The 26,348-nt window shown below is 34.4% G+C and overlaps 1 protein-coding gene across 1 annotated transcript in view; it reads left to right on the top strand.

The window, feature by feature from the left end:
* LOC107718423 (circadian locomoter output cycles protein kaput-like) overlaps positions 1 to 26,348 on the top strand; it is a 60,333-nt gene that overhangs the window by 12,668 nt on the left and 21,317 nt on the right. Inside the window, exons 3-5 of the mRNA XM_016525489.1 lie at positions 20,567 to 20,628; positions 21,756 to 21,981; positions 22,761 to 22,853. Of these exons, the coding sequence (XP_016380975.1) occupies positions 22,834 to 22,853 (20 nt within the window). The 5' untranslated portion in view covers positions 20,567 to 20,628; positions 21,756 to 21,981; positions 22,761 to 22,833. The remainder of the gene's footprint in view (positions 1 to 20,566; positions 20,629 to 21,755; positions 21,982 to 22,760; positions 22,854 to 26,348) is intronic.

Below are 26,348 nucleotides of genomic sequence, written 5' to 3'. Positions count from 1 at the left end.
TGAATATTGAGAGTAGCCTACTTGTTTATTATTTGTTATTTATACTGTTTTTATTTGTATGTTTAATTTGTGAAAAACTATTTCAGTTAGGAGGTGAGACGTTCTAGAGAAGCTCATAATTCATGTACAGTTCTAAGGTCTGAAGAGAGAGAGAAGGAGAGAAGCCAGCTAGTTGAATTTGTGGCAAAACCTTTTACAGTGCTTGAGTGTTGTTGTCTTTTACTGCATATGATAAATCATACTCAGAAAGTAGAACTGAAATGACATTTATTACAAGATGATTAGTTAAAACAATTCAAAATGCACCTGCAGACTATTTTTCCAGTCATGTATTTGATCATTGGAATTTTTTTTTTTTATGTGTAAAAATCTCGTCTCTCTTGAGTTAAGTGTTGGCGTTAATGATGATCAAACAACAAAAGACGAGGAGAAAATCACTCCCTGCTCTTGACAGAATAACATTTGTAGCTTTTATAAGAATTGATATAGTGAAATTGTGCCCTACCGTCACATTCACATCTATGCAAACAATAAATAAATTACTACTAGAGCACGAAATTGTTTACAAGAGCACATATTTGTTCATTGATCTAGTCACATGATTCTGCTCTCAAAATGCACCAGATTTATGCATTTAAATTCAAAATGAACAATTTTCTTACGGAGGGCATACCCCTGGAACCCCCTAGAGCAGTGGTTCCCAAACGTTTTGCAGCGTGCACCCCTTTCTAGTGTTTGACACATGTCAAGCACCCCCACCACCGTACACCACATTTTTTACTGTAATACAAGTATAAATACAAGTATTCACTGTATACCGGGCTTGACATTAACGCTTTTGCTCACCAGCCACTGTGGCTAGTGGTTTTCCAAAATTACTAGCCACTCAGCATTTTCACTGGCCACAATTTTGTTGCTGGAAAATTACATTTTATATGACTAAAGTTACTGCATATAAAAATGTATTTGAATTGATTTCCAGGTCTTTTTTGTTTTTTGTCTATAAAAAGAGCATTTCCCTCTAACCTTTTTAAATGCATGTCATCTTTCATATCAAATTCTTACATTTTATTAATAATTTCACTTAATATAACAAGACTCTATAGGGCTGTTACCAGTCAAATGAAATCAATATTAACAAAACCAAATTTTCCACTGCTGGAGAAACAGAAGCAGCTGAAGTGGCATTTAGATGCATTTACACAGACAATTTAATGAAGCTGAAATGTAGCATGAATGCATTAACACTGCAAAATTACAACAGCACTTATCAAATGGGGATGAAAAGTTAAAAAAAAAAAAAAAAAAAAAAAAAAAAAAGTTACTTTTAAATTTGAAAGTAACCCGCCAGCAGGTGGCAGCAAGTTGACTGTCTTAATGAGTGAGTCATTGAGGCATTCAAACGATTCGTTCAAACGATTCAACGATTTGAACGAATCGTTTGAATGCCTCAATGTTGTGAGTCAATGCTGTGTGTTGCGCAGAGATGCACGACAGTTCTGCTGCTAAGTTTGTTTGGAACTATTTTCGTTAAACAAATCGAGCAAAAACAGTCACATTGACATTATTGTACTAAAATATATGCCAGTCACTTAATATTAACTACTCGTTTGAGGTCTTGTTTAAAATCAATGTCGAATTTATAATCGTACTGATTTTCGGGGAAAACTGCACTCTTTTAGTCGTGTCATGTTAATTAATTAGGCTAGGCTTTATGTAATAAATATTAAAAACTAATTTTTTTTACCGCAGTATGTTTCTTCTGTGTGCAGTTGTATTCATTTGTTTCGGTTTCTCCATGAGATAGTCTCAACTGCCGCGACCTTGTTACTATTGATTATCCATTATGAATTGCCGTTTACACCAAGTGTAATAAAATCAGAATCATTCTCGCTGAAATTTTGGTGCTTCCCTAATTCGATGTTTTAATTAGATTAGATTAGTTGTCCGGTCGGGCAAGTAAAATTCTCTTTCACTTGCCCCTTCAAAAAATGCACACAGATCATCAAAAGCATTCTCTCGCGCACCCCTGCTGGTCGGTCTGTGCACCCCAGTTTGGGAACCGCTGCCCTAGAGGAACCAATGTGCACCCACCACAGTCTCACAAAATCCTGTGGGACACTGGGAATGTAGAGGAAACACTGTAGATTGGCTGTCTCAATGTGTGTGTGTGTGTGTGTAAGTTCACCTTACTGTTCGTGTGTGGACCATGTATGGCATTAAATACATTTCTCCAGTAAAGCATAATAATTAAGATGATTAAGGGGGGCCTCACACAAAGAGCAGCCTAGGGGCCCCTGACCACCTTAATCCACCCCTGCTGATGACTTTGGGGGAAAACAAATTCTGGTTATGAGACATTTTGTGTAGGTTTAGTTATTTTTAAAGATTTGGCAAATATTTCTAAACAAGCAAGTAAATAAATAAATAAATAAATACATACATAAAAAATAAAAACAATTTTTCACCAGACACCAGACCACCAGAGTTGAATTAAGAACCAAAAAAAGATTTCAGTGGATAAAAATAAATAAATAAATAAATAAAACTATATAATAAGAGAGAAGTTCAATTTTTTTAAATTAATTTATTTTCAAAGCAGAAACACATTCTGTGTAAATGGCCCCTAAATGTGCATGTCTTCAGGAAATATCGTTCATCAGTGACACTTTCCAACTGCTAAATTATGATAAATTGTTTGTTAATATAACAATGTATCTGGTAAATGGTTGAAGTGTAGGGTTCTGTTGTATTTAAAAAGAACCATGTGATTTTGTACCATTTAATTGTATTTTAGAATTAGTCTGCAAAATATTTTATCCACTGCAATCTTCTTTTGTTATTTATTTTGCTGGTGATCAGTTATGGATTTTTATTTATTTTTTTGCTTAAAGCTTAAACGTTTTGGCTAATTTTTGTTCGAAAAAAATCTACTTTTAAATTTTATTTTCCCCATGGAAGTGTATGGGTTGAAACTGTTGCAACAGTTACCAATAATGGCCAAATACAGAGAATCCTATGGTTTGACATTTCAGGCAATTCAATTACGTTTGCTCACTTTTATGTCTACTGGTTGTTTTTAATTATTTGCTTGCTACAGGTTTTAAGGAAGCAAATTTTATATTTATATATAGATGACAAGCTGAGTAATCATTGCGTGTGTATATATAGGATATTAAATGGGGTGTGTGTGCCATAGTTAGAAACTTCTGAGAAAAGTGGGAGGAGCGCATGATAATGGATCATAACCATCACTCTGGTGTTTGTAAATCTTTATCATGTTTTTAAGTGCTTGTTGACAAATTGGGCTAGTAGTTGTTTTGTGTAGCATTTATCATTTTGCTTGATTTTGATGAGTTAAATATGGTATTTATGAATGATTAGTGGATTATTCAGCTCCTCTTGGCGCCTATTATTTATGTATTCGCGTGAATGTGCAGTTTTTGTCTGTGTTCTGAGTCATGCAGGCGTAACAGGTGAGTAAGGGAGAGGAAATAGGATGTTTGTCTGCGTTTGACCTGTGGACACAATTAGCCGCCTGAGAGAGGCTCACGTGAGCTCAGCTATAACAATATATCGAAGCAAACAGGTTCACACGTGAGGCCTGCAAACTCAATCACACAATGTCTAATGCACGTACCAGTGTTCATTTATGTACAATTAAAGTATTTATTCATATTTTATTTTTATTTTTATGTTCTTAGTTTTCATTTTAATTTCAGTATGTTTTAGTAATTGTTTAATTTCTAAATAGATGTAATTATTTATTTGTACAAATTTGTAGGACTTATTTCAGTTAGTTGTCAAAGCAACACATTTTTTTTTTTTAGGATTTTAAGGTTTTTTATATATAAATAAAAAAAACTAATATTTATATTTTATTTCATTTTTATTTCAATTACCAAAAATAGTTATCTGAAATCATAAGCCTCATATTTCAGCTTTTACATCCTCCAAAATTGGCCCCATTCACTTCCATTGTAGGTACCTCACAATAAATTAGATTTTTTTGTTTTTAAAGAAAATGAGGGAGGAATCAATATTAATATTTGTGATAATCAGCATTATGGAACAACTGCTGCTGATTGAGCTTAATTTGCTGAACCCAGAATATTCCTTTACCATTTTTTGATATAATAATATATAAGTAGGTTGACCTCCCTGAAAATTTTTTACATTGACTCTGTGGCAATATCAAAACATAAAAAAAAATGTTTTGAGCATCCCAACCAGCTCGATGCTACATTTCTCAACCAATGGCGTGACGATCTCTTTGACCGACCAATGGGAGGAGTGCTCGGGAAACCTGTTTTCTGTTCTGTTTTGGAGGCATTAGCTTTCCATAGTATGCCGGTCAATATGCTCATAGAGGTGAATCAGTGTATCACCTGCATAAACAGACCCAGATCTTCTCTGTAAGTTCAAGCAAATCTGCTTTAATAAGCAGTTTTGACATCTTTATAAGTCACCTTATTTTGCCTCTAATCCTCGTTCCATTCTCCCATGCTCTCTGCCTCCCTCTGGCTGGGATCACGGCTGACCCACTTGGCGTCAGTGCCAGCGGTTGGCTCCTCGCCGTTTCTCTGAAAGACCAGACCAACGGCCACAGCAACTCCACTGTGGGGCCCCCTGCCAGCTGCACCATGGGGCCCTGCCAGCTGCGTTGTGAGGCCCTACCAGTGGAAAGCAGTATTGCGCAGACATTTTCCTGTCTGCAGACTGTTGGACATTCAAGCTAACAAAGGGCACTTTTGTGAGATCCAGGCACAGGGGCTTGAGGTTGACTGCAAGCCCACAGAAGGTACTCTAACCCTGGGAAATCAGGGTGTGGTGACACAAAGTGTCCTGGAAGGAACAAAAATTGACCTTTACTTGGTGATTATCATGTGCAGGACAGATAATTGACACCGAGATTAGGGACGGCCACAAGTATTTGGAAATAACAGCAATAATTGATTGTAAAAAATAATTGTGTGACTTTTGTTTGTTTTTAAGCTTGAACAAATATTACAAAGAAACAGCAAGTAACCCATTGAATTAAACATTAAATTTTGAAGTAGTCAGAATGACCTGACACAGTTTAATGTGTGTTCCTCATGTTATGAAAGAGTATTTGGCAAAAATTCTAACCTTTAATGTATTCTTACTAAACTACTTTTTTATAATGCCCTCACTACTTCTGTCTTCTGGGTTTTGTCTCTCGTAACCACTCACTGAACTATATTGAGTAAAATGATTTACCTATGTAATTTGGGGTATTTTATTTGATTTAGGTTGCGTTTTCTTTTACCTTGCATAGTTTTGTTAATGTTATGGATTAGGGCATTTTACACAACATTGGTCTAATCTGACTAATTTTGACAAATACATTTTTCAGCCAATATATAAAAAAAAAAAACTAAAAAAATATATAAAAAATACCTATAACCACCAATAAGCCAATAGTAATCATGTTATGGCCGATAACCAATAAATTAATGATATTAAAATGATTTTCTATTTTTGTGTAAATGAATGAAAATAAAAATGGTAAAAACTAAGTAAGTCATTTTAAATGCTATACAAGTCAATTTAGGCTAGACAGCATTGTAATAGACAGCAGAAAAATGGGTATTCGTTTTTGAGATTTGCTCAATTTTATTAAGGTTTTTTAGAGGTTGAATGGATCGTGATCTGTGCGGACCAGGCCCCACGGTTCGGCACGCATGTGATCTGCGGATTAATTGCAAAATTTAACCATAATAGAGTGAAAGTTTATCATTTGTACGTGTTTACACACTCAAGTGATTTTGAACGATTCCAGCGCAAGAACAGGCGAAGGTGAACTCGATTCGGTGCTCGCTCGCACACTTTCTATTTGCACAGCCGCACACACATGAAGCTCATACACAGCGCAGACAGCACGCGAACATTGAACCGAATATCAAAATACTTAGCTTTAAGTAATAAATGGAAAGCAAAGTTACACTGAAATATTATTTTTCTTGCTGATCCTAAAAACAATCCGATCCGTGACTCAAAAACCGTAATATGACCAGAACTGTGAGTATTGTGATCCGCTGAACCACTAACGTTTATGAAGATTAACTGTAAGACAGCATATAATATATAGCAATATATATTTATGTTTAATTTGCCATCTTATCAATATGCAAAAATATTTTTAGCTTGAGTTTGTTTTTCGCACCCTGTCAGAACAGACCAGCAGCCCATTTTTTGGATCACGACCCAACAATATATCTGATTTATTGAATACAGTGTGGACAATTTGTGCATCGGTTTCTGGGTATGACAGTGTATTGTTTTATGCTTAAATGTTGGCGCTGTTTATATAAACACCTCTCCGCTGTGTATGGAAATTAGAGAACTCATTAGATAGATGTTTGTTTACTGTTTGCATCTACTGAACCATCTCATCACTTCACTGTCATCCTGACATTTGTGTGTGTGTGTGTGTGTGTGTGTTTATGGCTGTAGGATGAAAAGTAAGCATGATTTCCCTCCAGTAAATGTGTGTAAAATGCAGTGGTTGCCTCTAATTTTAAATGGAAAGAGCACAGACAAAGCCTTAGTTTGTTTATATGAAGAGATTTTTTTTATTTGTGTTTTTTATTCCTTTGATTTGGGGTTTGTTTTAAAATTTCAATTTAGTTTTGTTATTTACATTTACATTATATTTAAATTTTATAATTTAGCAGACACTTTTATCCAAAGCGATGTACAAATGAGGACAATAGAAGCAATCAAAACCAACAAAAGAGCAGTAATATGCAAGTGCTATATTAGTATATTATTATAGTATTATATTTCAATTTCACAAAGAAATGTGCAGCATTTTGTCCAAGCAATAATAAAAGGACACATTTAATTTATAATTTGTCTTAAATCTAATTTTGTTAAAAAAAATTATAATAATCGTGAATCGAATCGTGAAATCAAAATCGTGAATCGAATCGAATCGTGAGTTGAGTGAATCGTTACATCCCTAGTGTAAGCATGTTTCTGCTTAAACTGTCTGTGTCAGCTCTCTTTTATCTCTCTTAGTAGTGTTTTTCAGTCGTCTGTGTGTGTGAATGATGAGCATAATTTGCTCCTAATTAATAAATTGTGTGTTTTGATTTGGATTGTAGAGTATGTGCATGTTTTGACACTAAACTTGGCTAAAATTGGTCTATGTTTGTGCTGGTCCTCATGTCCCATTGTGTGCATCAAAGCCGTGGCTGGTTTTAAATGTCGACTGAGGTTGCTTATGGACTGATCGTCATGGTAACGGTGTTGCAGTCATCCCTGCTCCTGCCCTGTGAGAGCGTTTGACACAGACGGCAATCCCAGCCTGTCTGTGAAGTGCCACTTTTCTGTCACTATCATCACCATTTCAACAGCCATGCCCATCAACATGATTGTGAAAACTCTCTGTATGGCAGCTTTCGGTTTAATGTAAGTCTAAGCTATAGAATGTTTTTCATACGGGATGAGAATCTTTAGGCACCTCATGATTGAATTTGATTTTGGTACTTAATTCGATTCCAAAACAATTCAAGATGCATTAAATTATGTTTGATCTGATAAAAATAAGGCATATAGTAAGCCAGTATAGGGACATCTGTCATATTTTGTTCTCATAATGTTGAGGTGTTTTATTTGAGGTGTTGTATCATCATACAGCCTTTTTGTCCTTGACTGTTGAACCTATCTGAAGGCTTCAGCGCATGTTTGTTTGCAGTGAGCACACCTTTTCCTGGTAGATGTGTTGTGGCAGATGTGCCCTCCATGCCCTTTTTGCAGTAATGCACATCATGTGACACTTATCTATAATCACTTATTGTTTTTTCCTGCGTATGCTTTATGTATATATGCTTTATGTACATATTCACTATTAACTAAGATTTTTGCCCTTAATAAACTCCTATTTACTACTTGTTGATGGTAAGTGAGGTAGTTGTAGTAATTATGTTTAGGTATTGGGTTGGGTTAAGGGATCTAAAATATGATCATACAGAATAAGGCATTAATATGTGCTTTATAAATACTAAGAAACAGCCAATATACTAGTAATATGCATGCTAATAAGCAACTATAATAGTGAATGGTGTTCCAATCATTTAAAGTGTTAGCAAAATTTTTAGAAGTAAATGTATATATATTTTTTCTAATATTTTTATTCAAAAAAATATATATATATAAATGTGTATATATATATATATATATATATAAAATATTATTAGTATTAATACAGGTGCATTGCATTTTGACTTTCTCAAACAATTGTAGTTCACATCACAAATATGTATAATTGTTACCATCAAGTTTTAAATAAACTTGATAATTGTAGTTATTGTCCTTTTTGTAATAATAATTAATAATAATTAAATATATAATAATAATTAAAGACATTACAAAAATCAACTTTTATTTTATTGTAATAAATTTTCATTTCATTTCGAGAATGTACATGTTCCCATTTTTGGGTTCAGTGCGTTTTGTGTGAGTTAAGCTATATTAAAGGGGTTCTATTATGCACTTTTACAAAGTCTTGATTTTGTTTTGGGGGTGTACTAGAACCGCCTTCTGAAATACGAAATGTGCTGTGATTGGTTAGCTGGGCCAGTGTGTGTTGTGATTGGCAGCATTTCTGTTAAATAAAATATCTCCTTTTGAAGTGGACTTTGAGCTTTGTAGCTTTGCAGATCTTTTTTATGCTCAAAAAGCAACATTACAGACTAACTAAAGTTGAAAAAGTGAAAAAGCATAATAGGACCCCTTTAAACTGTTTACGGCCCGAGTAGAGTGCTTCCCCACTTAAATGCCTTCAATTTCAGCTCATGTTACCTTGCCGTTCTCTAAAGACGTCCAGAGGTGTGACATGTGAGTAGGGATTCCGCTGAGTGAGTAATCCCTTGCATTTCCAGACTTAGAAGGGAGTGAAGTCATTTCAGGTGGATAAGGAGAATTATGGTTTACATACTGCACTGTGTTGACTATTTAACCCATGTTATCTATAAGGTAATTTACACCTGAAGATAACATGCAAATCTGTCACTAGAAAAGAGCAATTACATGTTTACAGGGAAAGTGGTGTTAATGTGGGCTGTATGAAGGAAAGAGGAGAGCGCTGTTATAAACGGAAACCCAGTCTTCATACTCAAGCATGGGATCACTGTGCTGCAGATTTGGCCATAAGGGATTCCTAATCATTTTCAGTGCACATTAATCATCTTTTCAAGCTGCAGTCATATTTTTGTGAGGATAAGTATATATTTATCCGATATATAGCCTATGTGTCAGCTGGATGTGTATTTTTGAGATTGATTTATTTACCATAAGTTTAGCAAATACTGAATAATCTTTCTTTTGAAGAGCGTTGCTTGATGATTGTGTCGATTGCTGCACGAGTAATGGAGAAAATGCTGAGAGAGAAAATATGAGAGGGAAACTCTGCAGTGGAGGAATTCAGCACATCTATTTTTATCCCGCTTGGTGTGAGTGGTTGCTATGGCATTGCCGATGGGCACCGTTGTCATGCTGGCGTCTCCGTGTGTGCAGAGCTGCACCGAAGATCCATGCTGGAGTGACTCACATCCTCAGAGCTTTACTGACCTACATCTGAGAGAACACACACACGCACAAACACAGAGCCTGCAGAAACTCGATCTGAGGGAGAGAAGGGAAAAAAGAGAGTGAGAATGTGTAGGCACCTTGCATGGAGACTGTAAGGATACAGCTAGTGATGTGGGAGACTAAGTTTGTGTTGCAGTGAGGCATTTTTCAGAGAGTTTAAAGAAAAACTATTTAAAAACGGCTTGACTGATTAGGAATCACTCAACTAAAAATGTTTTTTACAAACCCTTGGGGTGTGCGATATTGACAAAAAATAATATCTCAATATTTTCTGGGATTTTATCGATAACGATAATTAGATGATATTTTGTTGAGTGTTATTGTGCTGGTACCTTAAAGGGTTAGTTCACCCAAAAATGGAAATTAGGCTGCATTTTACTCACCCCTGAGGCATCCTAGGTGTATATGACTTTCTTCTTTCAGACGAATCCAGTCGGAGTTATATAAAAAATTGTCTTTGATCTTCCAAGCTGTTTAATGCCACTCAGCGGGTGTTGCATTGCTTCAGTCCAAAAGAACTTAAATAAAAATCACCCATCCATAAAAAAAAGTGTCTCACACGGCTCCGGGGGGTGAACAAAGGCCTTCTGTAGCAAATCGATGCGTTTTTGTAAGAAAAATATCCATATTCAAAACGTAATAATCACTTTAATGTAGCTTGCGCCAACAGTTGTACACAGAAGCAGTTCCGGGAGCATGACGTATGAGTTCAGTGTTGCACATGTTATACACCTAGGATGCCTCGGGGGTGAGTAAAACGCAGCCTAATTTTCATTTTTGGGTGAACTAACCCTTTAAGGACTGCCGTGGACAGCTGACTCAAAGTTTTTGATGTTCTTCATATTCTGTGCAGTGGTCAGTTCACACTGATAGAAATTAATCTTTTCCAATAAGTTTTAACTGATTTTTACATTTTATGGGCATTTTGACCTTTATAAAGCCATTTTTTTCTAAAAGTGTCCATTATCTTTTGAATACTGATATTTGAAATTATTTAAATAATAAAAGATACTCTGAATGTGAAATTAAATCTGCCAGTAGGTGGCAGCGAGTCACTGTTAATAAGTGAGTCATTGCGACTGAACCGAATCATTTAAACAGTTGATTCATTCAGGAACGGAACCCCATCATGTTGTTCAAAGACGCAAAACAACGCTGTGGTTGTGTTTGGAATAATTTTTTTGTTGTCAAATAGGTCAAAAACAGGAAATATAATGTCTAAAACGTAAGTCTCTTAATTAACTTCTTGATTCTTGAACTGTTGTAAAAAATCAATATCACATTTGTAATCATTGTCATTTTTGGAGAAAAAAAACGGCACTCTTCGTGTGAAATTGATTAACTAGGCTATTTGAAGTGGTATAAATATATACATTTTCTGCCCCCATGTCTTGAATTTGTGATCATTCTAAATGTATTGTAATAGACTGAATCATCAGGACTCTAAATGCGCACGCGCACTAGTCAAGACTTCACGTAATTGTATGTGTGCACTTTGTGGGGGTGTTTTGAAAGTTTTTTGCAAAATACTCGATAATGTCAAATCGCACATCGTTAAAACAACAATTATGATATTATCGCAGACGATACATATCGCACACCCCTAAATGACTGTATTTCTTGTGTGAAAAAAAGACATACTGTCTTATGATACAGGTTGCGATACATGTCATTGTGCATCACAATTTCATTTTTTAATGCATTTGGAACACACTTTTTTTTAGTTCGTCCACATAGTCAGTTTTTTTTTCAGTGCCATTTCCGATGTTGGTCTTTTGTGCATTAATTATCAAAATATGTATCAAAGTTTAAAAGTGAGCTTGAAGGATTTATACTCTTCAATCTAGGAGGGTCGTTAACTCGCATCTTCTCAGTACTACTCCAAAACAGGAAGTGCTTGGAACGCACTTTTAGGAGACTTGCATTGCATTCAAGGTATACATTTTATCAGTTCACGCATTTCCTGAACTGAACTCATGATTTTGACATTGGTAGCGCAATGCTTTGTAGTTTGAGCTACAGGAATGTAAAGTGTGTGTAATTGTGAACTAAAACTAAAAAACATTTTTGTTGATTGGAAGTAAAGCTGAAGTGAAATAAATTCTAAATACGAAATGTAAAGAAATTAAACTAAATGAAAATTAGAAATGTTGCTGTTAGTGCTGGGCGGTATGACCAAAAATTTATATCACGGTATTTTTCAAAAATTATACCGGTTTCACGGTACATGACGGTATTTTTTTTTTTCATGCATGACCGGGTGTTAACCATATTTTCTACTGATTGAGAGAGGAAATACTGCAGTATATTGACTTAGAATGCCCTATTTTACTGTCATGATGAGTGAATATTGTCAAAAAATACCACACTAAATAGTGACTAAACACGACCCCTTTTAATACATGTTAACCAGGAGTCACTCTCATTTATAATCGCGGCATCGTCTGATAAAATCAACATGCATCTACACTAAAGAGCGGCTATGTGGTTGTTTTGGCTATATTACTTTTTTGTCTCATGCAGCGCACTGCCTGCGTCTGAGTAACAAACTAAAAACAACAACAAACAAAAAAGTGCATGTGATATTAACAGACGAACTACGCTCATATTTATAATTCCAAACAATCAGTAAGCGACAGGTGCTAGGAAACGCTGTTTTGTACTCATTTATTGACGAGTCGGCTGCGGTGCGGCCAACTGCACAGAACAGACGCCAAGAGAGGTGACCCTTCTCCGGGAAAGTCAGACCTCGCGTTTGCGGGACAGCACTGGCGAAATCTTCCAGCTGAACGATAGCTAAGGTTTATCCAAAAAAGTTGCTAGGTTTGTCAGTATGAATATTCTATGGAAAAAAGCCGCTAAAAGGGTCTGAAAGTTGCTAGATCTAGTGCTAAAGTCGCGCTCGTGTTTGTGAGACGCGGGAGCTGATGGCAGGGGGCGGTGGATATTTGTGGCGGTCAATGTGGATATTGTGGATGAGTTCTTCTGTGTCATCACGTTCTATTAGTTCTACAGCTTCAGTTTCGGAACTTTCACGCTTAGTAACACATACAGCTGTTCCCTCACCACAGTGCAACAGTGAAAAGGGACCCCTTTCAAACAGTGTCGCATTCCGAACGTTGTTTAAGCGACATACACCGGTAATGCAGTATTTTAAAAATTCATATAAAAAACATAACAAAAATAAACACCGGTATTCGGTATGAACCGGTATACCGCCCAGCACTAGTTGCTGTGTTAACTAACTGAAATATTTTGAAGTTGAAGCGCTAAAATTACTACATGAAATATTACTAAAACTGAAACAGAAGTAAAATTAAAACTGAAATAAAAATTAATTGAACCTATTTTGAAATATTTTAATAAGGAATAAAAAATGACAAAAGCATATAACAAAATTACTAAAAATGTAAATAAATTAAAAATGAAAATATATAAAAATGAAGCAATTCAAAATGTAAAAATATAATAGTGTATGAATAATACTATGAATACAACATATTTATTTATAAACATATTTATCCTTCAATATGTTATATTCATAGTATTATTCATACACTATTATACAGAAATTCATACACTATTCATACACCATTATACAGGAAAATAAAACATGAAAATATAAGAGAGGAGAAAATGTTATCAAGCATGTCCTTGATAAAAAAAAAACTGTTTTTTCATTATCAAACTGTAGAGCATTTTAAGAATCAATGATAAGAATCAATCATTCATAAATAAATAAATGATATAAATTAATAAATAAATAAATCATATTAAATAAAAAAATTTTTAATGGAAAAGTAAAATATTTTACAAGTTTTTATTTTTATTTCATTTTTTTAAATATATATATTACTGATATATATTAAAATACAGTATAATTGTATCAGCACAGCCCTACATTTTTACAGTACATTAAAAATTACTGCTGAACATGCTATGGAATATGAGCAGCTTGAACATATGTATAAATATCTCCTTTTGTGTTTTACACAAGAAACAAAGTTAATAGGTTTGGAACAACATGAGGGTAGGTAAATATTGACAGAATTATTATTATTTTTTAAAATGAACTGTCCCCTTGAGTCAAAAAGGTTAGATGACAGTGCAGCGGAATCCTAATATGCAATTACACAGTTGTATATTGTCCATCTGTGACTGTTTTTTTGTACTAATACAATTCAAGATATGCACAACTGTGTGAAAATATTCTAGAAACAGGCCAGTCTATAGCGTACAGAGCCCCTAAGGGTAGTCGTGGGTGGGTGTGAGAAAGAAACCTCATTTGTTTGAGTGTGGCGAGAGAGCGGAGGAAGAATTTGTTTGTTTGTCATACGCTTGTTATCTGGTTTTAACCTAGTGCTTTAGGCAGATCTGTTTTGGCTGACTTAGGCTGAATAGGTAAATATGCCACTCTCAGCAAGAGAAGAAGCTTGAAAGATTTGGTTTTGTTAGCCTGTTTCCTTCTGCTATTTTTCGTATTTTCCTTCCCTTCTTGGTCTTGTTCTTTGACGCAAAATCTGTGTCTTTATCCTGTTTGTGGTTGGTTAGCTGAGAGTTTATAGACTCTGTGCATGATTGGCTGAAAACCCCTTTTATTTCTTCCTCAGCGTGTTATTGGCTGCCATTAGTTTGTGGTGAGCTGCTCCTGATTTCCTGATTTGCTGATAGCGAGCGTGTGGTGACTCAGCCCGCCGCGTGATTGGCTGCAGCTGCGGCTGCCTGTTGAGCTGTAATTAAATCGCAGTGGAAGAGAGAGTGTGAGCGAGAGAAGCAAAAGTAGGTCACTGGGTCAGCATGACAGTGAAGTATGTACTGACATCACAGTTACAAAACCATTGCTCAGCCTACTGTTAACGCCACAACCGCTCTACGGGAAATGCGGGGGACTGCCTTACTTCCCTTTTCTTTTACTTCACTTTTATGTCTCGTTTTATCCTTTTTCACCATGATGATTTTTTTTCACAAACCCTCCCTCTCATTTTTTTTTCTTTTTGCAAGCCGTCTTATCCTTTTTTCTCTGTCGAACCCTACTTCACGGCTTTTCATGCCATGCTTTTTGTCATGCCATTTGTCCCAGAATCCCCCACCTTCTATTTCAAGGTCTTTTTATGTTGCCTCCTAATTCAAAGAAATCCTTTGGATTCCTGGAGTTGTATGTAGAAATGATGTGTTTTATGTGTTTAGGTTATATTTATATATTAGGTTATATTCCTTTTCTCTACATTTCCCAGTAGTGAAGCAATTCAGTTTTTCTTGTTGATCTGACACTTCAGTAATATTTGAAGCTCATATCTGGAAAGCATGCCAAAAATCTTCAGTGCGCAACATCAAGAACATCAAAAGGAATCTAAATTTTTTTGTGTCCCTTGTCAAACAGTCCCGAATCCTATTTTGAGTATTCCTGCCAGAGGTTGTAATCTTAAATGATCCCATTGAAATCCAAAATAATACCCCTGGATGAACTGAAATTGCCAAATGATTTTTTTTTTTTTTGGGGGGGGGGGTTGTTTATTTTATTTACTTATTGTTTATTATGTGGTTTTTATCAGATTTGTTTTGTATTGGAATATTGTTTTGCTTCCGGACAGTCAAAGGAAATTGCAGGAGGAGCTGTAGGTGTTTTAAAATCCTGACTGGTTTCCTTTAAATCCCTTTTGATGTTCTACTGGGGTATTTTATACTTTTGGTAGCATAACAGTCCTGTGTATGCTACAAATATCAAATTTATTTTGAGTTTTGTTGAAATCCTTTACACTACCTGTCAAAAACCGTAATGTGATCCGAACCGTGAGATTTGTGATCCGTTGAACCACTACTACCTGTCAAAGGTTTTTGAAAGTATCTTACACTCACTAAGGCTGCATTTATTTGATCAAAAATAGTTAAAACAGTAATATAACCTGGCGAATAAAGCTAATTCTGATTCTGATTCTGATTCTGAATATTGTGAAATATTATTACAATTTAAAAGAACTATTTTCTATTTGAATATATTTGAATATGTAATTTATTCATGTGATGGTAAACATGAATTTTCAGCATCATTAGGTCTTCAGTTTCACATGATCCTACAGAAATCATTCTAATATGCGGATTTGCTGATAAATCTTATTATTATTGATATTGAAAATGATTGTGCTGCTTAATATTTTTTTATGTAAACTGTGATACATTTTTTTCAGGATTCTTTAATTAATAGAAAGTAAAAAAAGAAAACAGCATTAATTTGAAGAATAAATCTTTTGTAACATTAGAAATGTCTTTACTGTCACTTTTGATCAATTTAATTGATCCGTGATGAATAAAAGTTTATTTCAAAAAACAAACAAAAAAAAAAAAAATTTATAGACCCCAAACTTTTGAATGGTAGTGTATATTTAGATCCGATCCAAAGTCTAATAGAAACAAGTTTTTGTCTCCCATCATTTACACTCTCTTAAGTTAAGATTCTGTTAGTTTATTGTGTCTGGCCTGGTTGCTTGTTTGCGGCTGTTTATGTCGGCTTTCTCTTTCTTTGTCCTAAATGTTGCAGGAGTGGCTGTCTGAGTTGAGTCTGAGCTGTGTCGGTAGGTTCGGTTGTTTATTTTCTTTGTGTTTGTTGTCTGGGTCAGTAGTCACATGTAGTGAGCAGTAGGGGGACATAGCTGGTGTGCAGCATGGCGTGACCAGAGGTCCAGACATGTGACAAGACACTCATGGTAAAATTGAGAATGTGAAAGAGAGGTTTCCATCATTAGCACACTTGTTTTCATCTGGTCACCACACCTCCGAACACCATGGACCATAGTGCATTACAGCCATTGTCTTGTTTGCTGTTGTGATGAGTCAGTGTGTCTCCACCACGTCTGTGCATTTCAGCTAAAGGAATGTGGCTACGTTAGCAGCTAATTTAACTGAGCTAATCACCTAAACTTCCTTCCAGAGGTTTCTTTGTTGTTATTCCCGCTTTATAGATGTGGTGATGCTTATATACAAACCATTCAAATGTTATTAGTGAATTTATATCTATATATCTTTATTTACATTTCTGGTGTAAATGTGTTTGATATTTGTTGACAAAATTTTCAGTTGATCTGGAATAGGCTGTTGGGTCACTCTTCATTGGCGGTGGCAAGTTGGTGTCACTTTACATTCGTTGAAATAAACTTTAAATACCAATAATTCATAAAATATTTGCATATTTGTATCCTCTAGGTTGAAAACAATGTGTTAAAAGTAAAAAAGGTATCCCGGGATGCAATTTCCACAATATAACACAAATAATGTGGCTCTATTCTGAATATCGATTTTATTTAACATGTACATTTTAATAAATTAGTTTAAAAAATAGTTTTTTTTTCTATTTTAATAAAAAAGTGAAATTACATTCAAAATAAAATTAAAGATCAAAATGTTTCTAAAGGGATAGTATCCTGATTTCCATATTTTTTTTCCATACTATGGCAGTCAATGTGGACAAGAAACTGCATTCTAGAAACTGCAAACTGTAACCCACATTCTTCGGAATACTTTCTTTAATGTTAATTAATACCTTTTAATATTTGAAAAAACGTATTTATAAAAATATAAAATATATATATATTTTTTTTTTCAAAATCTCGGCACTCCAATTGAAGAATAACCCAGTTGTGTGTGATTTTCATTTGAGATAATTTGAGTGAGTTTAGGTATGCGTGTCCGTGCTGCTTCATGTGTGGATGTCATTCGAAAATGAATCGGTGCCAGAACTGTTGCTCAAATCATGTGTTAGCTGATAGGTCATGCTAGCTTCTAGCATTAGGCTAATCTCCTTGCTGTTATCGTTCCTTTTTATAGACCATTGAAATGCCCATAAAGTACAAGCTTGTAAACAAGAACGACCAACTGTTTCTGGCAGGATGACAAAGACAGTAATGTGTTCTATCATTATGCTGTATTTTATGAGTGCTAATGAGTGCAGGTGTTTTGTGACTGATGGAAGGCTTTTCTCTGCAGTATGCAAAAAAAAAAAAAAAAAAAAAAAAAAGTTTTTCATGGGAGTTTTATCAGTGTCATGTGCTGGGAGTATTAGGGGTGCTTTCTCACTAAAGAAGAGCCACTCTGTTTGACATCAGACTTTATTTTTATGTTATGTTATGTTATGTTTGATATTTGTTGACTAAATTTTCTGTTGATCCGGAATAGGCTGTTGGGTCACTCTTCATTGGCGGTGGCAAGTTGGTGTCACTTTGTTGTATTTTTCTTTTTTAATTTTCTTTTTTAATTTTATTGTATTTATTTTATTTTATTTTACACTGTGCTTCATATTAAATTTTATATGTGAAGTTCATGTGAATTCTGGTATAGCAATCCCAGATAGCTTGGTGAGGCTTCTTTATGATTATATTTTCAAATGATAATAAAATAAAAATCAAAACACACGTTTTGATGGGTAACCATATATGCTTCAAAAACAGTGAATCTGCCATCTTCTCATTCTAAGTTGTTAGCCAGTTACAGTGATTATCAGCTGCTGCTTGTAGTCTTAGTGATGATAAAAATAATTTTACCCAAAAGTTTGGACCCAAATAATTCAATGTAAAATGAGACCCACGGATGAAATCAAACTGTGGTTCAGACCAGATAGTCAAACCATGCATAGAAACAGCCTAAATGTTAAATATTTGAGGCTATTTGCAAAACACAATAGACTGACTGTGAGCTGATGTAATTTGATAGTAGTAATCTTGATAAGCACACACACAATAGGGCCTTTCGCACCGCGGGAACCTTTTCATAGTACCAGAATTAATTGTGAAACTACCCACTTTTTGGCGTTTTCGCACCGCCGGAACTGGGTGCGATTTTAGTACCGGACTGCCTTTTTCGAGAACCAAATTAGCTCCTACTCACTACCCACAACTGGTACTAATCGTGACGCAAGTAGACATTGATTGGCCAAACGCGTATGAAAACGCCCTCACCTGCCATGATTTAAAACGCCGTGTAAACATACTGTAAACATTGTGTCAACTTATTTCGCAAGTATGGAGAACAGCGATAGATGGACGGACGCTCAAGTGCAGTCACTTGTAGCAAATGTAGCACTGCCAGTTGTCGTTGGAGATTCTTAGTCCTCCTTTCCGTTCTTTCAATCGCTTTACGTATACGTCGACTTTCCATGTCCTTTATTGTGAACCCCGCGACACACAACAAAAACACAGCTCCGATCACAGCGTCCTCCATCCTCCTGTTGTTAATGTTGTTCTTCTTTGTTTCTGTTGTTGAACGCCGCGCACAAATGACTTCGCTGACGACTGGCTTACGTCACTTCTTAGTACACACTGTCTGGTACTGGGAAATAGTTCGCGCAAAATCGTCCCAGTACTTTAGTACTGTACATTTAGTTGTGGAACTAAAGCAGTGCGAAAGGCCCTTTTGACCCAACTTTTATCATGATTGCATGCATTTTAAAGGACCAAACTGGGTCAAAGCAGCTACCCTTGTTTGTGAAGTTGTGTACATTTTTATGTAAACAAGACAATTGTTATTGTTAAAATCTCTTTTTTTTTTTTTTTTTTTTTTAGCTTTCTAACTGTCTTGATGAAAAGAACAGGATGCTGTCATCTCTATTCAGAAGGTGCTCATTGATCATTGTAGTCTTCCTGTTGGAATATGGAAGCCTAATATGAGTGAAAGCCATACCACACCACCACTGCTATATATAGATTGGCCTCAGGGGTGTATGCCTTCATGACACATGCACTTCCTTGGACATGTCTTGCAACTTGTCAGAGTACAACAGCTCACTCTTACTGCTTCTTTCCTGCTGGGTGTTTTCCTGTAGAGAGACCGTGCCTATTCTTATTTTACAAAGAGGTATGCACTCCCACATGAAGCGAGGTGATCATACATTTTAATGATGTAATAAAATTAATAAATTAATTAAAAATGAAATTATTTATTTATTTGTTTATTTATGCACTCCCACATGAATGGAGATGCCCATAAATTGTATTTATTTTACAACATTTATTTATTTAGTACTCCCACTAGAAATATATGTAAATTAAATTACTTTATTTGATTTTATTTTTTCATGCAAACACCCAAAGCGCACATTTAATAGAAAACAACACTATAAATCTATGCACATTTCTTTCTTCTGTGGAGCACAAAATTTTTAAAAACAATTTAAAAAATTTAAAGGGGGCCAGACTATTGTTTTGGACCCCATTGACTATCATTGTGTAGACGAAAACAGTTAAAACACAATAAAATACCTTAATTTATGTTCCACAAAAGAAAAGGTCACAGATATATAATGAGGTGAGGGTGAGTAAATTATGGCACAATTTTTATTTTTAGGTGACATTCGGCAAGTTGATGTCAATGACGTAAGACTGTGATGAGTATCGTGAACATCAAACTGCAGTTAACTAGTAATGAAGGTGTAGTGAATTCTGTATATTCTCATAAGTTCTGTTCTTATGACAGCTGAACTTCGGTCCTGGTTTTACAGTACTAAATGTTTATCTTTGGGGAAAGTCTTGCCAGGTCGTCTATCAGGCTTGGCAGCACATCACAACATCTGCGGCCTTGTAAAAGATCTAGTAGTAGGCTGAATAGTTTATTTTTGGATGGACAGAACTGTTAGTTCTAGGGTAAAATGTTAAGCTTCAATTAAGCCATCATTTTGGGTATAGCAGAGTGTTTTTTTTTTCTTTGCAGAATGTTTACCAAGATGACTTTAGGGTCTTTAACTTTAAGGTCATGACCCTTCTCAGGCTTACTAGGTCAAAGTGATATTTTTATCTTGAAACCTGAACACCTATTTTTATGAATTCAGATGTTTTTGTTTTATTTTCGTTTGGTTATAATCTCCTTAGTACCAGTTAAGCTAAAATATTATTATTTCCTCTAATGTAATTGAAGCATTTTCTCTGCAGCCAGCTTTTTATGTGACTAATTTCTGTTTGTGTTTCAGATTTTAGAGCAGATTTACAGTGGTTCAGGAGTATTGCTGCTATTACAGAAATAATGACATGAGTGAGTTTATTACTTCCCAAATTATTTCATACATTACAATTCAGTTGTCTTAAAAATCACTACATCTTTTATTTTTGAGCACTAATTCCAAGTATGGGTCACCATACTTGGCCTCACGTCACTTTCACTTTTTCACTTATATATATATAATATTTTATACACAAATTTCTAAGGCCTCTCTATTGCATAAACACATTTCATTACACCAAATACACAAAATAATGTTCTTTTTAGCAACATCATATGACCCCTTTAACATGATCAAAACCTGTTGTACACAATCTACTGCATGCCTTCTGTCATCTGATTGATAGTTTATACTTTTTTAGCAAGAAAAAGGCCTTACAGTATATTTCTAAAACTTCAGGTTGTGTTGCATGTGTCTTTCTGCTGTTAAATATTTACTGACTAATGTAAGAATAACTTTTATATTGTTAGCAATATTTCAAAATGAACACTTACTCGACTGAAGCAACTTAAGTTTACTTGATTATCCATACTTAATGTTTTTTTTCCTCTTTTTTCCCCCCGAAAAATCATGTTAAAATGTGAGTATAAAATATGATACAAAATATGATACAACAAGCTTTTGAAGAACAATTAAAACTATAGAGTTTTTAGCATTTAAATATCATCTTAAGACATTATTGGGGCAACTGATATTTATATGTATTTAATGCAAGTAGTCTGCTATTCTACAAAAATCACCTTGATTTACATTATATTTTCATTACATTTCATCTTATATCAGCATCTGCACAAAATTGCATCATTTTGCTCTGTTTTGGCCTCTGAATAAAATTGAGGTGTTTTTTTCACCCTCAAGTATAAGCTCCATATTGTCCTATATCATACTATCTGGGTCACAAAACCCGCATATGCAAACTTTTTCTTTTTTAATTAAGTAATATTTATATTTCTTCTTTTTTTCTTTTCTTGTTTTTTGATTTTTTTATATATTTTTTTTGAAAGTTTCAATAAACTGTTCAATTTTTGACTATTATTTCATAGGTCAGGCTTTGCAGGGTTAAGTTAAAATTACTTAAGGAGTATATATTAAACATATGACTTTCATTACTTATAAATGAAAGTAATCATGATGTAAATTGTTTCAGTTTTTTTTTTAGGAGGTGGCTAGTGCTAACATGTGGTGCCTCCAGTCTCACACCCGAATGAAAGCACATACACCCCACAGGGACCCACTGCAGGCTTTTCTACCGTGACCTCAGAATTCTCTGTTTGACCCTGCACACAAAAACATTAATATTCACACACACCTTCTGTCTTGTCCAACAATTGTCCTCATCCTACATCCTGTGGCAAGCTCCTCTCTTCCTTCCTTAAGGCCTGGAGGTAAGTTTATATTTGAATGAATTATTAAATTATTGTATTTATTCCTCATGCATCATTGTTTCATTTTAATTTAATAATTTAGAAGGCACTTTTATTTAAAATGATTTACAAATGAGGAAAAACGCAAGTAATTTATCTTACAGGAGACGACAATTTCAGCAGCAGGGCATTATTGTAACTACAGTACAAAACAAAGATGTCAAAAGTACCAATACTTCACTACAAGGTCGATACTAAAACAAAATGCTAGGCCATTCTATCAGCTGTAAACACAGTCATTTTTATCTTATGTGAATGTAAACAAATGGAACAAAAACATATGTGTGTCAGTATTAGACCTTTAAATTTAGACCTTGCCCTCTAAATGCAACTAAATAGATCTTATGGTTAAGTTTTTAAATTCTGATTGTTTACTTTGATACTGCTGTTATATCGGTATTCTACTCTTTTTAAGTAGTCTTTGTTAAAAAAAAAAAAAAACAGAACAAAAAACTTAAAGCAAATACTTAAACTCCATAATCCATTATTCTACATTTAATAAAATTTTTATATTATATTTTAGATTTATTATATTATATTATTTTATATTATATTTACATTTTATATTTATCATCACAACCCCAATACACCAGTAGAAGTGTAAAGTAGAAACTATTTTTTATTTATATAAATATTTATTTGTTTGTTTGTTTGTTTAGAGAGTGCCTAATTTAAATCGCATTAAATAAATGCTGTTGTGTGTGTTTTTTTTTTTTCTTCTTCTCCATTTTATTACTCAGGTTAATGTACAAATGTCTACCTCACGCTTAAAGGTCATCTCTCTACAACTGCAACCCTGAACACACTACAAAAATGACCTCCAGCATAGACCGGTAAGTCCTCGGTTGACCCCCAAACCGTCCTGTGTAGAATGGATTCTGTTAACTGTAGCCACAATCTCCAACACATATTAGAAAAGCACAGTACAACAATAATAAAAATCTCCACATTATTATTTTCAGACAGTTTTTTTTTTTTTTTTTTTTTCAATGATATTCCGAGTTCATTTGAAACCCTCATGACAGCATCCTTTGCCCGACACCGTAGCCATGGTTACAGTTACAGCAGATGCACAGAAAGCTTTGCAGCTGAGATGGACGGCTCATATTAAACAATCTTAATAACTATGTTCGTAAACAGCTTTCCTTCCCTCTAACATGCAAATGTAACACACCCATGGCCAGTTGCTATAGTGACTACAGTGAATGGAATGACATTAAACATGCCCACTCTGGCCAGCCTCAATGCGCCCGGCTTCTTTCTAACTGGTCTGGCCTGTTGAGTGATAGTGAGATGGGCCATTGTGTGGCGGCGGTGTGGAATTTTTCATGCTAATCTCTGGATTACTACCACGCTGAATAGATTTAGCAGCTCCATTTTCCTCTCTCAAAGGTTTCTAGGTGAAGTAACTGGAGATGGCACCTACGGTCGAAAACAGGGACCATATGGTGCTTGCACAATCTGTATTCTCTTACCTTATTCAGTGAATTCTTTATCTTTTTAAGATAAAGGCCCTTCAGGACACAGTCAAACATAGCTAGACAGAACACGAGGCGATTTCTGATGCATTGCAATGTCATTTTAACTTATACAAATTTCAGAAAGTCCATTGTAGTAGACAGACTGTTTTATACAGTAGTTTATGCTGCATTGCATCCGTTATGTTGCCAGAACAACGTCTGTGTTTTTTTTACAAAGCACAGTTTGTGTTGATTTGATTTGAGTAAAAAAAAAGTCTGAAGTTGAAAATGAAGCTCCATACCTCTGATGTGGGGTTAGAAGTACTTGTTTTTCTTTTCCCATCTACTAGTGTCTATATTAAATATTCATGTAATTACCATAGAACTATTAATAAAAATGTACCGTATAGGCTGCTGCAGGAAATAATTACATATTAAATAAACTGTATGTAGTTTATTACGTATATTATGTAGGAATTATAAATTTATTATACACATTACTGATTATTATTTTTATGTCAGAGACACAATGAATGTGCAGTGCTTGCTTTTTCTTTTGTAACACTGGTATTTACTGGTTTTCAAATCCAAATATCCAGTATTTTGAATTTTGAGTATTATATGGTTCCCCTGTTATCAGAAAAGCAGTGTTATTGGATGTTACTTTTTTTAAATTCATAATTAAAGATTCTTTATTAGTTTCTCATCTCAGAACTGAGAAGGATACAAAAACTTACCTCATTTGAACTCTAATACTTTCTTTAATTATGGTAAATCTTTAATTTTCATAATAGCACTTTTAGTTGAAGTTCAAACCAAGTTTGTAATTACTTTTTTTTATAATGTGCTCTCATCCTCGCCTCCTGAAGTGATGAGACTGGTCTTACCTGCTGTACAGTTAAGCCAAAGTAAAAACAGATACATTTAGACTTCACCATGCAGTGACATCTATCATCACAATTACCTTTGTTAATGTCTACAAAGCCATTTTAACCTTTATGTCTACATTTCTGCCTGACTTCGGGACGTGTCACAGTTTGTTTAGTCAAGGTTCTCTGGTTTTAACTGTCATTAATTCTTAGTTATGATGGAAATTTCTTTTGTTTCATGTTAGGTTTAAGTATTAAAATATGCTAAAATGTAAATATGTGGAAGTAAAACAATGTCAGAAGAGCAACACATATGAGATTAAATTGAGCTAAAAACTCAAAACTTAGTCTCAGCATTACTTGTTAAATATCCATTGGGCTCGTTGCTGTACATTCCAGCATTATGAAGTTATCACACATCTTTTCTTGTTTTTACAACCAAATTTGTTCAGACATTGACAATGTTCTTTTGGATGTCTGATGTAGTTAATGATGTTTTGAATTGTCATATCTGATATTTTTCCCCTGCACACATATTTGACACTTTCCAAACACTGTCTGACAGCAACTTGGGTGAAGTTCAGTCTACAGTTAAATATAGTGTTTGCCAAGCAATAAGACGTCAACATTGTGACTTGAGTAAAAGTCAGTGATTTCAGTCTCAAGTCCACATCTCTGATTTTCACTGATAAACATTTAATTGAGCAAATCTAGGTCAAATGAGTGTTGAACAATTCTGGGCTGCTTAAAAAACTCTTGAATAAAAGTTTAAACAATTAGGTTGAATACAGATAAAGTGGGACACTTAAGCTTTATTGAGAATTATGTGTACATTGCTTACAGACATGCATTATTTCATACCTATATGAGTTTCTTTATTTTGTGGAACACTAAAGAAGATATTTTGACAAAGGTTTAAATTCATTTGTCCATAAAGTATAATTCAGTGGGGTCCAAAAGTCAACATTGGACTTTCCTTGTATAGACAAAAAATATGGGGATATTTTTCAAGAAATATATTATTTTGTGTTCCACAGAAGAAAGTAAGTTGTACAGGTTTGGAACCTCATGAGGGTGAGTACACTGCTGTTCAAAAGTTCAGTTAGTTTTTGAAATAAGTCTTTTATGCTCACCAAGTCTGCATTAATTTGATAAAAAAAATACAGTAAAAGCAGAAGTGTATGTTATATTAATGTGAAATATTATTACAATTTAAAATAACTTTTCTATTTTAATACATTTTAAATTATTTATTTCTGTTATGACAAAGCTGAATTTTCAGCAGCCATTACTCCAGTCTTCAGTGTAGGCATGGGCCGGTATGAGATTTTGACGGTATGATAACCTTAAGCAAAAATATCACGGTTTCACAGTATCACGGTATTGTTGTTACAGCTCTAAAATGTGTTAATTTTAAATGTCTGTGTGAAAAAAAACAAAAAAACGGAACACAATGTATTTTGAGCAACATACAGAATATTTGGAACAGTAGTATTTGTTTATTTTTTCTTTGATTTGTTTCTGAAATGTGGGCTGTCCTGCAGCTTTTGATGTGGATGGTTGATTTGCTGCTAGAGCTACTGCTGCCCTAAAAAGAAGAAAAATAAAGACTGACATCTTTATTTAACCTAAATCTCTAATTACAGTTATTTAATTTTAGTTATATAATTCATATACATATCATTTATGTAATTTCATATCATTTATTTATATAATTTCATATAGATAATTTGATTTAATAATAACCCAATTTGAAGCAAAAACAGAATGTTCTGACTAGCTTTGTGAAATTATACTACATGCCTGAACGAAGCAAACAGCAGAAGCTCTGAATGGAACTGCAGATTCACTCTCTGACAGCAGGAGGCGCTGATACAGCGTTTCCTTGATTATCGCAGTAAACAAAGCAGAGCTGCACTGAAACACTGCTTTAAAGGGGTCATATGATGCTGCTAAAAAGAACATTATTTCTTTAGAGTGTTACAAGCTCTTGGTGCAT

This window comes from Sinocyclocheilus rhinocerous, unplaced genomic scaffold (genome assembly GCF_001515625.1).
Source record: "Sinocyclocheilus rhinocerous isolate Xijiao unplaced genomic scaffold, SAMN03320098_v1.1 scaffold453, whole genome shotgun sequence".
NCBI classification, from domain to species: domain Eukaryota; kingdom Metazoa; phylum Chordata; class Actinopteri; order Cypriniformes; family Cyprinidae; genus Sinocyclocheilus; species Sinocyclocheilus rhinocerous.
Note: the sequence above shows the minus strand (reverse complement) of the source record. Positions and strands in the feature narration are given on the sequence as shown.